The 12,820-nt window shown below is 36.8% G+C and overlaps 2 protein-coding genes and 1 pseudogene across 3 annotated transcripts; 2 read left to right on the forward strand and 1 right to left on the reverse strand.

The window, feature by feature from the left end:
• Nucleotides 1-2,592: 2,592 nt before the first annotated feature.
• LOC122148601 lies at nt 2,593-3,914 on the forward strand (annotated as a pseudogene).
• A 2,491-nt stretch (nt 3,915-6,405) lies between these two features.
• LOC109110039 (spermatogenesis-associated protein 2-like protein) lies at nt 6,406-9,372 on the reverse strand. 2 transcript variants are annotated; one of them, XM_019123079.2, is made up of 3 exons: nt 9,262-9,372; nt 8,327-8,663; nt 6,406-8,220 (listed from the first exon to the last, which is right to left on the reverse strand). In XM_019123079.2, the coding sequence occupies exons 2-3, from the start codon at nt 8,660-8,662 to the stop codon at nt 6,874-6,876; spliced, it is 1,683 nt and encodes a 560-aa protein (XP_018978624.1). In that variant the 5' UTR covers nt 8,663; nt 9,262-9,372; the 3' UTR covers nt 6,406-6,873. The 2 variants fall into 2 exon arrangements, with proteins under 2 accessions (XP_018978624.1, XP_018978625.1); XM_019123080.2 differs by having other exon boundaries at nt 8,327-8,675; nt 9,262-9,342.
• A 361-nt stretch (nt 9,373-9,733) lies between these two features.
• LOC109110041 lies at nt 9,734-12,645 on the forward strand. Its single transcript, XM_019123081.2, has 6 exons — nt 9,734-10,072; nt 10,407-10,514; nt 10,662-10,801; nt 11,008-11,104; nt 11,376-11,500; nt 11,659-12,645. The coding sequence occupies exons 1-6, from the start codon at nt 9,988-9,990 to the stop codon at nt 11,833-11,835; spliced, it is 732 nt and encodes a 243-aa protein (XP_018978626.1). The 5' UTR covers nt 9,734-9,987; the 3' UTR covers nt 11,836-12,645.
• The last annotated feature ends 175 nt before the right edge of the window (nt 12,646-12,820 follow it).

A 12,820-nucleotide genomic window follows, 5' to 3' on the forward strand; every position in this document is an offset into this window, starting at 1 on the left:
ACTTCATACTGTAACAGTACAGTAAGCTTTTGCTAGCTGCATGCATTTTGGCAACGTGGACAACATGTGTTAGACTAAAGATTGTTTGCTAGCTACTATACACAAATAATTTACTGTTAAAATTCCTGAGATACATTGCATATAAATATGTACATGCTTTTGTTGCAAAGTATCAGAAACACACATGCACAGAAGCAAAATAACTATTTGCAATCAGCTAGCCAACCGCAACACGTGATACACAAAGAACTTTCCAGAGAACGAAACGCGTAATACTGCGACTATACTGCAAAAAAAAAAGAAACGCGTAATACTAAAAAAACATATCAATGCAGACATCAAACTTCAAATATATTGTGAAGATAAATAAATTGATTGGTGATAAATGTTTAGTTTCTGAAGATTGATTTGGTGGTTTGACATCAAACTTCAATATCTGCAGGAATGCATTGGTGGTGTTTGAAGGATACTGCAAAAATATCTGCTCAGGGGGAATGCTATTGCGGTGTTTGAAGGAAACATATATCGATTTTACTGCAGGAATGCATTGGTGGTGTTTGAAGGAAACATTACCTTGAGGGAGATCTTTACTCCGTTTGACTTTTCCAGTTGCAGCCATTTGGTCATGCAAGTATGCCATCCACAATAAAACAAGGATTTGTTGTTTAAATATCCAAATGCAGCAGATTTGTTTTTGACTGAATGCTCAGGGGTTTGAAGTCCTATAGAAAACTGGTATGAATGCAATTCGATGTGTTGCACTCAATCTGTCGCCTCGTAGTTATCAATTTGAAGCAGATAAAACAAGTGGTCCAGTAGACATCGATTTTGAGACCATGTTTCACATCAGTTTCTGCAAAAAGGATAAAGGCAGTTAACAAATTAAACTTTGATTTTATATGGAAAATGAAAAGTCATTATATACGTAAAAGTGACATGATTAAAGATTATGAAGAAGGAGGTCTTAAAACGATTGACTTTGATATTATGAATGGGGTTTAAACTTAGAGTTGCAGGCTTTCATTAATGATGTCCTCTTTCTGGTTTGAGATTCCTACTATGCGTATTTAATAAATGTGGTGGCATAAGTTTTCTGCTGCAAACTTTGAACTTTCGAAACTCCCTGTAAAACTTTCTGCTTTCCATCAACAAGTATTATACTGGAAATTGATTTTCAAGCATAATTTTAGCCCTCATAATATGTCAATCTGGAACAACAGATGACGAACAAATCTTTGTTTATTGATGAGTGGTGGCAGAAGGGCATATGGTCACTAACACATTTCACAATGTGGGAAAATATTAAGCCATGTTGCTTTTTGTGGTAAATACAATATAAGTTGCTCTTCTAAAATGTATGAAAAAATTATCAAGAATATTCCATTACAGATGCTTAAATTAGTAAGTGAACATCTGAAACATTAAAGGATAAAACCCTAAAGTACAAGAACTTATTATAGAAAATGTAAGCTTTGTTGACAGAAAATGTTCAAACAAATTCTTAAGAGACTGTTTTAATACATCAATGTTTCCCAGGACCGGTATTAAGAAATTACATTTTTGTCATTATGAGAAGAAAGAAGTGTGTAAAATTAGGACCAATTTTCTTTCATTTCCTGTTAATCCTAAATGTAAAGAGGTGCACTTTAAAATTCTGAATCATATATATCCAACAAAAAGTTAAGAACGAGATTTAATGTTGGGGATTCAAATTTATGTCAAATATGTAAGGTAGAGATAAAACGGTTGAACGACCACCTGTTTTTTCAATGCAGTTTGGATTTTGGAATGATGCATTGAGATGGATGCAACAAAGAATTCCTGTAAGGTTGATACTGTCGTGGGAATTTATTAAATTTGGGCTATTAATAAAGGATAAAAAGGTATCCTATGTAATTAATAATGTGTTGCTTTTGCTGAAATTTTATATACACAAATGTAAATTTTTTCAAAATCCCTCCAAAATTAGTGGTTTTTAAGGAGGAGTTTAAAGTATATTCGGAGACCGTGAGAAGGATGAAAAGTCCTAAAGCAGTGTATTTGTACTCCTTATTGGAAGACTTTGATTTTATAAATTGAATATTGTCCAACTCCCTACTTTATATATTTATTTGTTCATTTAATTTTTTTTGTATTTTATTTAAATTTTTTCTTTTTCTTTTAGTTTTATTTTCACTAGGCTTCAACTTTTCTGGCCTGCTGATGTGAATATGTATACGTTGTAACATTTGATGTACGCTCAGGTTTGATTGTAAATCTGAAACTTCGAATGACTTTTTTTTTGTTAAGGTTCAATAAATGTCAAATAAAAAAATAAAAAAAATTTTATTGTGAGTGTTGTAAATAATATAGATGACTTTGATTTGTTTTTTTTTGCCAGTGTTGTTTAAACCGTTTTAAGATATGACTGATCTATGCGACTCATCTGAGCTGCTTTATAATAAATCACATTATGATTAAATAATTTTAAACAATTTTATTTTCACCCATAAACTTTTGTGCCCAATTCTGACCCCCTGCTAGATTATTACCCCCTAGTATTGGTAGGTTTAGGAGTAGGTTTGGGGGAGGGGTTAGGATTAGGGATGGGATTAGGATTAGGCAATCAGGTAGCGATTTGAACGAGGAGGGTAATAATTTGGCAGGGGGTCAAAATTGGGCACAACACTGGAATGGTCTCTCCTCACATTGACATGCTTCTAAGGGCTTAAAGAAATTTTAGCACCTGAAATTCTAATTATTTATTAACATAAGGAATTATTAGAGTGCTGTTGAGTACTGACACTTGCTCATAAAAGTGACTGAATCCTTTGCTTGTTAAAAATCATTGTTTTGTCATATCATTAGAAAAGTGTTCATATCAAATAAATATAGAGAGCTCACATTTTTTTCACTCCTTCAATTTAATATAGCTACTTTTTAATTTATTCGGGCTTATGTAAATTTAAATGTGCATTCAGCTTAATAAGTCAACATAAAACTTGATTTATTCACTAGTTGGTATGCATGTTTATTGCACTAATAATTATTTAGTATTTATTGACGTGACAATTTTTTATTTTTTTTTGTCCAGGTGACAAGAGAGAAGCTTTTCAGTCAGTCATGTTCAGAAACTGCAGGACATTTTTACATTATGTCTTAAAAAATCAGGCAAAATATGCACTTTCAAAACCAGTTAGGATTTTTTTGCCCTGGTCTCCATTCACTTGTACTGCATCCCCACATACTCATTCTACCAACATCAAGATTGGTTTACCATCTCCTCCATAAAATCATGTGTGTCAGGTTGGAGATCCTGTGTTACAATCACGAGCTGTGGCAGTGGAACCCAGAGCCATTCAGGGGCCAGAAGTGCAGAAAGTCATAAAGACCCTGGTCAAGGTGATGAGGAGGCTTGAGTGTGTGGGCCTGAGTGCATCCCAGATTGGTGTTCCTCCACAAATATTAGCCGCCCTTGGAGTAGCCAAAGAAAATGCTGGAGGACAACTCAGTTGCTTCTATTGAAGCTCTGGGTCTGGTGGCAGTGCCCCTTATGATTTTTGTAAACCCACAGTTACATGTACTAGATGGATGCACTGTCATCTTCCAAGAGGCTTGTGAGAGCATCTGTGACAATTCAGCATCTGTTCCACGATATGTCTGTAGAAGTCTCAGGTAAAAGCATCATGCTATAAAATATAAAAAACAATGAACGAATAAATAAGACTCAACCTGTAATAATAAGTGACTATTAGAGATTTAAATCCATTGTTGCAACCTTAATATTTATTCTGATATTCTTGATAGTATCAAATTAGAACTGTTTGTTTTTATTCTATGAGAAAGCAGAGCCTGTCAGCTGGCAAGCAAGTGGATGGCCAGCCAGAATACTGCAGCATGAAATAGATCATCTTAACGGAGTGTTATACAGGTGCTGGTCATATAATTAGAATATCGTCAAAAAGTTGATTTCACTAATTCAAAAAGTGAAACTTGTATATTATATTCATTCATTACACACAGACTGATATATTTCCAATGTTTATTTCTTTTAATTTTGATGATTATAACTGACAACTAAGGAAAATCCCAAATTCAGTATCTCAGAAAATTAGAATATTTTGAAAAGGTTCAATATTGAAGACACCTGGTGCCACACTCTAATCAGCTAATTAACTCAAACACCTGCAAAGGCCTTTAAATACAAGACTAAGGGTGGGACATACCGGTTTGAATAAAACATTACATTTAATATCTAAGCATCCAATGGGTTTGTGTGAGAAATGTGGACAAAGTGAAACTTTAGAACGTTTTTTATTAATTGTAATGGTTATAATGAAGAAAGAGAAGTGCTAAGAGAAGAATTATGGAAGAATGAAGGGAAAGAGTTAACATTAAAGAATATATTAGACTCAGATATAGGAAATAGTATGGTTAATGTGTTGTTTCAGTTTTTGAATAATACTGGTTTAATGAAGAGAATGTAGGATTAATATGTATATACTGTAGGCTTATAGAGAGAGGTAGAAGATGCGGATGAAGTATAGTGTGAGACAGTGTAAGTAAATCTGGAGGTAAATAAGGTTGCGGATGGGAGGTGGGAGTTAAAGGGAAGTGGGGTGGAAGCTGGAGGAGCTGAACACGCAGCGCCAGTGGGTTTTTATTTATTTATTTTTTTTGGGGGGGGGGGGGGGGGGTTTTATGTTAAGAGATAGGAATGTTTTTTTTTTACCGGATGGGGGGGGGTTAAGTGCGGTTGAAGAAGAAGAAGAAGAAGAAGAAGAAGAAGAAAGAAGATGGTCTAAATGGTCTCTCAGTCTAGTTCTGTAGGCTACACAATCATGGGGAAGACTGCTGACTTGACAGTTGTCCAAAAGACGACCATTGACACCATGCACAAGGAGGGCAAGACACAAATGGTCATTGCAAAAGAGGCTGGCTGTTCACAGAGCTCTGAGTCCAAGCACATTAATAGAGAGGCGAAGGGAAGGAAAAGATGTGGTAGAAAGAAAGTGTACAAGCAATAGGGATAACCGCACCATGGAGAGGAGTGTGAAACAAAACCCATTCAAAAATGTGGGGGAGATTCACAAAGAGTGGACTGCAGCTGGAATCAGTGCTTCAAGAACCACTACACACAGACGTATGCAAGACATGGGTTTCAGCTGTCGGATTCCTTGTGTCAAGCCACTTTTGAACAACAGACAGCGTCAGAAGCGTCTCGCTTCAAAAAGGACTGGACTGCTGCTGAGTGGTCCAAAGTTATGTTCTCTGATGAAAGTAAATTTTGCATTTCCTTTAGATATCAGGGTCCCAGAGTCTGGAGGAAGAGAGGAGAGGCACACAATCCACGTTGCTTGGTCCAGTGTAAAGTTTCCACAGTCAGTGATGGTTTGGGGTGCCATGTCATCTGCTGGTGTTGGTCCACTGTGTTTTCTGAGGTCCAAGGTCAACACAGCCGTATACCAGGAAGTTTTAGAACACTTCATGCTTCCTGCTGCTGACCAACTTTATGGAGATGCAGATTTCATTTTCCAACAGGACCTGCACACACAGTGCCAAAGCTACCAGTACCTGGTTTAAGGACCATGGTATCCCTGTTCTTAATTGGCCAGCAAACTCGCCTGACCTTATTGTGAAGAGGAAGATGCGATATGCCAGACCCAAGAATGCAGAAGAGCTGAAGGCCACTATCAGAGCAACCTGGGCTCTCATAACACCTGAGCAGTGCCGCAGACTGATCGACTCCATGCCACGCCGCATTGCTGCAGTAATTCAGGCAAAAGGAGCCCCAACTAAGTATTGAGTTCTGTACATGCTCATACTTTTCATGTTCATACTTTTCAGTTGGCCAAGATTTCTAAAAATACTTTCTTTGTATTGGTCTTAAGTAATATTCTAATTTTCTGAGATACTGAATTTGGGATTTTCCTTAGTTGTCAGTTATAATCATCAAAATTAAAAGAAACATTTGAAATATATCAGTCTGTGTGTAATGAATGAATATAATATAGAAGTTTCACTTTTTGAACGGAATTAGTGAAATAAATCAACTTTTTGATGCTATTCTAATTATATGACCAGCACCTGTATGTTGATCGCATTGATAGTAAAACGTTCATTAACATAAAAATGTGAAGAGTATGAAGCTTTGGGAACTTCATTGCAACCGTACCTTTGTATTTCAGAGAAAATTGATATTTCTATCAATCCTGTGTTATCTGAAACAAGCATTTTATCACATTTCACACCCAGAAATATTTTTTCACATTGAACATTTACAATCAAGCTAGTTTCCACTTTGGTTATGCAGATAGTATACAACTAAATAGGTTACAACACCTTCATCTCCAATAGTAAGACCTTTTTTTTTTTGTAATATTATTTTGGATTTTTTTGATCTTTTAAATGAAAGCAAAAGCAGAATTCTCTTTCAGTCCCTTTATTTTTTATATTAATTCCGATAAACCATCACAGTAACTGACATGTGTGTTATATTTAATAATTAGATTACTAGCTAAGACTCCAAACCACCATATTCAACCATCAAAACGTATTCAACCAGTTAGTGAATACATTACAATTATCAAATATTGGGCTGGCCATCACACCGATAATCTCACCGATAAACAGTTACAAGCCATGTTACTGTGTGACATTAGTAAGAGATAGTTAACTCTACAGTGAACTTAATAACTTTCCTTTAATATATGGCTCTTATCATCACATAAAGACACCAATGATATCAAAAATCAAAAGCGTAACAGATTGCATGTTTCTATCCCCCAGAATTTCAGACTCATTGTGCAAATACCAAAATAATAACAGGCGTAATTTGCAGATTAAAAACAGTGTCTTCAACCAGACATGGTCAACATTGACACACATTTCTTATCAAACAGGGGAAGAGCTGAGAATAGGATTTCCACACATGCATAGCAAGGTATTTTTATAGCAACACAGATGGCAATACACAGCACCACAGTACCTGCATAAGGTGCTACGTTCAGAAGAGGAGCAAGTGATGCAATATGTTCTGACATTATGCAGTTTGTGTTTTTGAGAGCAATGTCGTACATCAGGACACCCAGTGAAATGAAAGACTTCACAAGTGAGGCATACAGTGTCAGGAAAAGTTTGGTTAGCTTTCCAGCAATCACGGTGATATGGTATTGGTGCATTAGGTGTTTCTGAATCACCCGTTTCCTGGGGGTTCTGCATATGATGTGCAGAAGAAAGACATGGGTTTCTCTTTTGAACATTCACTCTTTCTCCTTGAGGGGGCTGCACTGTCCCTGTAGACTGCAAATAGTGATTAAATCTGCATGCTTTAATAAAATCACAGTCATGTTCATGTATCAACTGACAGTCATAGCACACCACAAATGAATCAGAAGAAGAATACATCATACAAAAATGTGTCTTGAGTGAATCTTTTGGTTTTTCCTTGGTCATTCTGAGCTGGTTTTGTGCTGAATAAAGGTCTTCAGTCTTAAATTGGCACGGAGCTAAATTATGCCCTTTATTTTTGCACTCCTTATAATAGTCACAAAATAGACTGTGCACACTTTTGCACTTCTCACATTGGTATAAAAAGTCTTGCTTCATACAGCTGCATATCTCTTTTGCTGCTGCTTGTCTCTGGACATCACCTTCAGGTTCATCTTCAGCAAAGCTTTCAACTGGACCTGGACTTTTGAGCGGTCCTCCCTGCCTTGCATCCTCATTATTCCCCATGTGTGACTGTGAGGCCTCCTTCTGTAAAGGCTTGCTTAGATCAGTCTCTTTTGGTTGCATATAAGAAGAGTGAGGTGGTGAACAAGACGTGGATGTCATGTGAGAAGCATCTGTCTGCTCTGTGTACAGATCCAGCTCAGTGTCCAAGCCACCTGTCAGGATGGCATCTGAAACACTGGCAGCATCTGTCTTTCTCTTGGTGTTCTCTAGTGCTACCTGAAGACTGTGGCCCACCTGCCTCTCCTTAACTAGCTGTAGAACCCACTCCACACTTCTGTCCACTGAGCCCAAGGCCGAAAGTAGCAGCTGGCACTCCATCCGGGCCGTGAAGAAGCCACATGCAAGGCCAAGTAAGAAATCAGTAGGAACTAGTTTGGAGGTCAGCGCCAACTCCTCTTCTTCATTAGGACTTGAGGCCTGGTATCCAAGCAAACCGAACAGCTCTTTAACCTGCTGAAGGGTTAGTGCAGGTTTGATCAAATGGGTGAACATACCTGAAAACATCTGGTGAGAAGCAAGAGAATATTTTAAGTTAGTGAAAACAAACTAAACGTCATTGAGACTGTTAAAAATCTAGCTCTATAGGTGGAGCGCCAGTATTTCAACATACCTTCACCAGTCTGTACTCTCTTCTCCAGGGGTAGACGTAGAGGTTTAATGCAGCGAGCTCCAACACTTCAAAGGCCTTGGAGAGTTTCTCAAGCCCCATTTGGCCAGTTTTAGATGGAAATGCATTGAGAGATTTTTCCATCACTGCCAGTGAGTCTAATCCATGTAGATGATGTATCATCTGGGCATTGCCATTGTGAAGGAGCATCTTGACTTCCTTACAAAGTTCCTCACTCCTGCACACCAAACTTTGATCCCCCTTTTCAATTTGTCTCTCCAAGTTGGTCTGATACCTATTAATGTGGCCATCTTCTGTCTTTTTATAAGCAGAATTCATCCTAGAAGAAAGACTATTGGAAGTTTATTTATTGTCAACCAATAATAATCATTAAACATGACAACAATCACAACAGATATACAGAAACAATATAGCAAGTTTCTATTTTGGATGACGTCATTAACACCACGGAAAGTCGGGTGAAGACAACTAAAAACTATACAAAATGTCATCTGATCACGATCTAAAGATGACATTTCAGTTCAATTCAATCTGACCAGTGATTGAATATGTGTGGAAATTTAAACTATTTAAAACCATGTATAATACTACTTCTAAAAAACAGACTAAAGTGAAAGTGAAGATCGAAAGCACAGTTCCATCAGATTATTTAAAACCACCGTTTTATACACAATTAATTCAATTCCGATTTTTAAAAGTATATTTAATGTATAGCACGTTGTTGAACAATCAATAACATAAACTACGGTAAATGTTTAAAGATTATCTATCTTGCCTTTCCTAACCATAACCACAGCCACTGGTGTGTTTTTTTCCAACTGACTCATTAAATTAAAATCAACAAAGCTCTTGACACACGACTAACGGCGTTGACGTTACACTATAACGAATCAATTAACGTAAACTAAATTAATTACCTGATCGACGTTCAACGTCCAACACACACTGCTTTGAAGAGCGTCGCTGTCCCAGTGGAGAAACTTTTTTGACATCACTTCCGCATTCTGCTCGCATGAAGATTTTTAGGGTTGCATTGTCGGTAAACCTTATAAACTAAATAAGTAAATACAATTTAATTTGTAAATATAAGTGTTTAAAGTAATAAAATAAAAACGGTGTAAATTAGCATTTTGTCATATATGAAAAGTATTCCAGATCAATCTTGAGATCCCTGTTCCTTAATCATTCCAAGTCTAAAACATAGCTAAAATATATTATAAAAATGTATTCGCAGTTTATACAACTCTAAATGTGCAATTTGCTATGATTATTCAACTTAGTGTATCTACCAGTGCTAGTTCACAAGAGGGCGCTATAATATATGATAGAAACTGTTGGTAATATCAGATCGGATCAAACTTAATTGTTACAACCATTCCTACTGGCATGATGATATTACTGTTATTCACTACAATATAAGATTTTATTTTCAGTCGCAACATTAATAATTTAAGTTTCTTTGAAACCGTAATTTAATTGTGATAAAGGATAAAGGAATGCATAATTAGGCGGGAGTGTCATTCTGAAAGGGGCGTGGTATTTCGCTGCGGTTCGATTTAAAGATCTTGAGCAGCAGGAGACATGAAATCCATAAAACATAATCAATCTCGGGCGTCTGCACTGCTTCAGCGGTTGTATGCACGATGTCAAACGGGGACAGGGTGGTTTTAGCGCTCGGTGGAGCAGGAACTGTCGGCTCCGGGATAGTGAAAGCTCTCCTGGACAGGGGTAAGAGCACATTAAGCATTTACACTTAATATATAATAGTAAAAAAAATAGATATATTAAATATTATATATATTTATTTATAGCAGCAGTAACTATTATTATTGTCAGTGCAGTTATGAATAGGAAAACAATTATATATCCACCCCTATTAGATGTTTTTAGGTTAAATTCTGATTCCGTAATTTAATACTAAATTAATTAAACTTTTTCCTTTATTTTACTTTCAATGATACAAATTAATTTCTTTGCATAGATGAATTTTTATTTTAGGTTTTTTTATTATTATTATTTTTAAAGCATTGCATGTGTGGTAACTATGCAAACACGCATTTAGGTTTCAAGGTTGCTGTGATCTCCAGAGAGAGCAGCAATTTGGAGAAACTCAAGGGGTTTGTTTCACCTAGCACAAAAAGCAACCTGACCACTTTAGTGGGGAATGTTGGTAAGTATCTTCTTTTGCAGTTTTTTTTTTTTTTTTTTTGTTTTTTTTTTTGGTGTGTGTGTGTTATCTTTGCAATTCTAGATATTTTTAAGGTCTTATTGATTTTGGATTGTTGGTGGCTAATGAAATACTCTCCTAATCTGTCAGGCTCAGAAGAAGGAGCGGAGGAGGTGAAACAGGCCTTGCTTAAATCTGTGGGAAAGATCACAGATGTGGTGTCCTCTCTGGGCTTCAGCTGGTGGCAGGGAGGTCCACCACACACTCAAACCCTCAAAGAACTGCACTGGGTAATAGAGGAGCATTTACCCTTGCAACCCCTCTATATTAAATATTTAATAAATACATATTAAACACAATCCTTTCAGTGATTGTTTATATTTGTTTATATGACAACATTTCACCATCCACGTTTTGCATTCTAACCGAACTTTCATCCTTAGGTCTGCATCTTCACCATCTGATTGCTCAAAACTCTTTCCTCTCTGATCAACAGGTTATTGAGACTCTGCTTTTCAGCACCTTTGTGTCTTGGAAGGCGTTCTTTCCCCTGGTGAGAGATGATACTAACTGCACCTACACGTTTATCACAGGTACGTCATTAATTGTCCTCAAACACATATATTTAGTTATGGTTATTTAGTTATATGTGAACAATAATTGAGAGTTTACTAGTTAATTCTAAAAATACTATTCTATTTTAAAAGATACATAAATGTCTTTTCTTGGTGGCAAAAACATTTAATTGAATTATAATTTCATGGCCAGTAAATTTCCTCAATCCACTAACCATTATCAGGCAGATGTGGCAACAAAAAGTAAATTATTCCCCCTGCTTATCCAGAAATGTTCTGTGTTATCCAGGAGGTGCTGGTGAGAAGGTGCTCATGCCGGGCACAGGGTTCCTGACTGTAGGTGCAGCTAGTGCTCTGGCGTTCTGTCAGGTTCTGCGTGAGGAGTACCCAGAGGTGCCATGCAAAGTCAACCAGGTGTCTTATCAAACTCTCCTAAACACAACGACAAGCTCATGGGGATATATTCTGGCCATGACATGTAGACTCACTGTAGATGTGCTTAATTGAATGTCATGAAAGTACTTCCTCATATTACTTCATCTATGATGCCTGTCTTAATAATCTTCCAACAGGTGAAAATCAATACAGGTGTGGCGGCCCCAGACCGAATGGCCCCCGGGTACCTGAACCACTTGGATTTAGGGGAGGCCGTGGCTATGCTGGTGGAGCGCCGCAACACGTCCCACACTGTCTTCCCTGTGAACTGTCTTGCTGATCTAAAAACTGTTATGTTGGAGGGAAATCTGTAAGCAAGGCCCATCGGATTTTCTTCTGTATTCACTTTATCCTGTTAGTATGCATGTATTGTTTTATTGCATGTCAACAAAACATTTCTGTACTGTCAAACCCCAGCTTTGTCATAGTGCAGTCATAGCTTTCAAATACTCATTGTGCTCAAAACAAATCAATATAATAACCAATGGAATGGTACAGATGCTTTGGAGTGCAGCTGAGTGTAAACGCAGCCACAGACTTTTAAGTTTGACATTGAAGAAGAGAGACACGTGATAGAACGGGTTCAGAAATTGCCGGCCTTCAAACTGGAGGACATTGTTTTCCATGTTTTCTGTAATCATGACATTTACATTAACGCTTTGGTGACAGGGATTTAAATTTGCCACTGGATTTAGTGAAGTGTCTAATTAAAGTGGGAAGGAGGCGAGAAGGCTTTGTCAGTTTGTCAACTGTAGTTTTGCATTGCATCAGCTTATTAAAGCGATAGTTCACTCAAAACTTAAAACTTTTCAATCTTCATGTCAGTTCCAAACCTGTATGACACTCTTTCTTCTGTGGAGCAAAAAATAATTAAAAAAAAAATATTTTTAAAGAAAGAAAACCATATAGGTCTGAAATTAGATTGAATAGATGATGAGAATGTTTATTTTTGGGTGAACTCTTTCTTTATATCTTAAGTACAGACCAAAAAGTGTGCCATTCTGTTCATACAACCAAAACATAGTTTCTGTTACTCGGTTTAGTACTTGTCTGAGTGAAAACAATTCATGGGGCATTTATATTGTGTGTCTGAGTTAATTAAAATAATAAAAAAAGAGAAAATCTCCCAGAATCCTAATTTCTTTGAAGTAGTAACCAACATGACATGAGCCACAAAGCTGAGGGTGTGATATGACTTGAGTTGCCTGGATTTCATTAAAAACTGGCTTGGAGTTCTTATTTCAAAAATAGTTTGGGAATTGAAAAATTGAAAACAACGGAAAACAAAATATCCACTTT

The sequence above is a fragment of the Cyprinus carpio genome, chromosome A18 (genome assembly GCF_018340385.1).
Source record: "Cyprinus carpio isolate SPL01 chromosome A18, ASM1834038v1, whole genome shotgun sequence".
In the NCBI taxonomy this organism is placed as follows: Eukaryota; Metazoa; Chordata; class Actinopteri; order Cypriniformes; family Cyprinidae; genus Cyprinus; species Cyprinus carpio.

Bases quoted from the DNA above. Each gene is read 5' to 3' on its own strand.
- LOC109110039 (XM_019123079.2), bottom strand. From the start codon at position 8,662: ATGAATTCTGCTTATAAAAAGACAGAAGATGGCCACATTAATAGGTAT. The intron at 8,221-8,326 runs GTATGTTGAAAT...GCTTCTCACCAG, and splicing joins GAGAGTACAGACTGGTGAAG to ATGTTTTCAGGTATGTTCAC.
- LOC109110041 (XM_019123081.2), top strand. From the start codon at position 9,988: ATGTCAAACGGGGACAGGGTGGTTTTAGCGCTCGGTGGAGCAGGAACT. The intron at 11,105-11,375 runs GTACGTCATTAA...TGTGTTATCCAG, and splicing joins CACCTACACGTTTATCACAG to GAGGTGCTGGTGAGAAGGTG. The intron at 11,501-11,658 runs GTGTCTTATCAA...ATCTTCCAACAG, and splicing joins TGCCATGCAAAGTCAACCAG to GTGAAAATCAATACAGGTGT.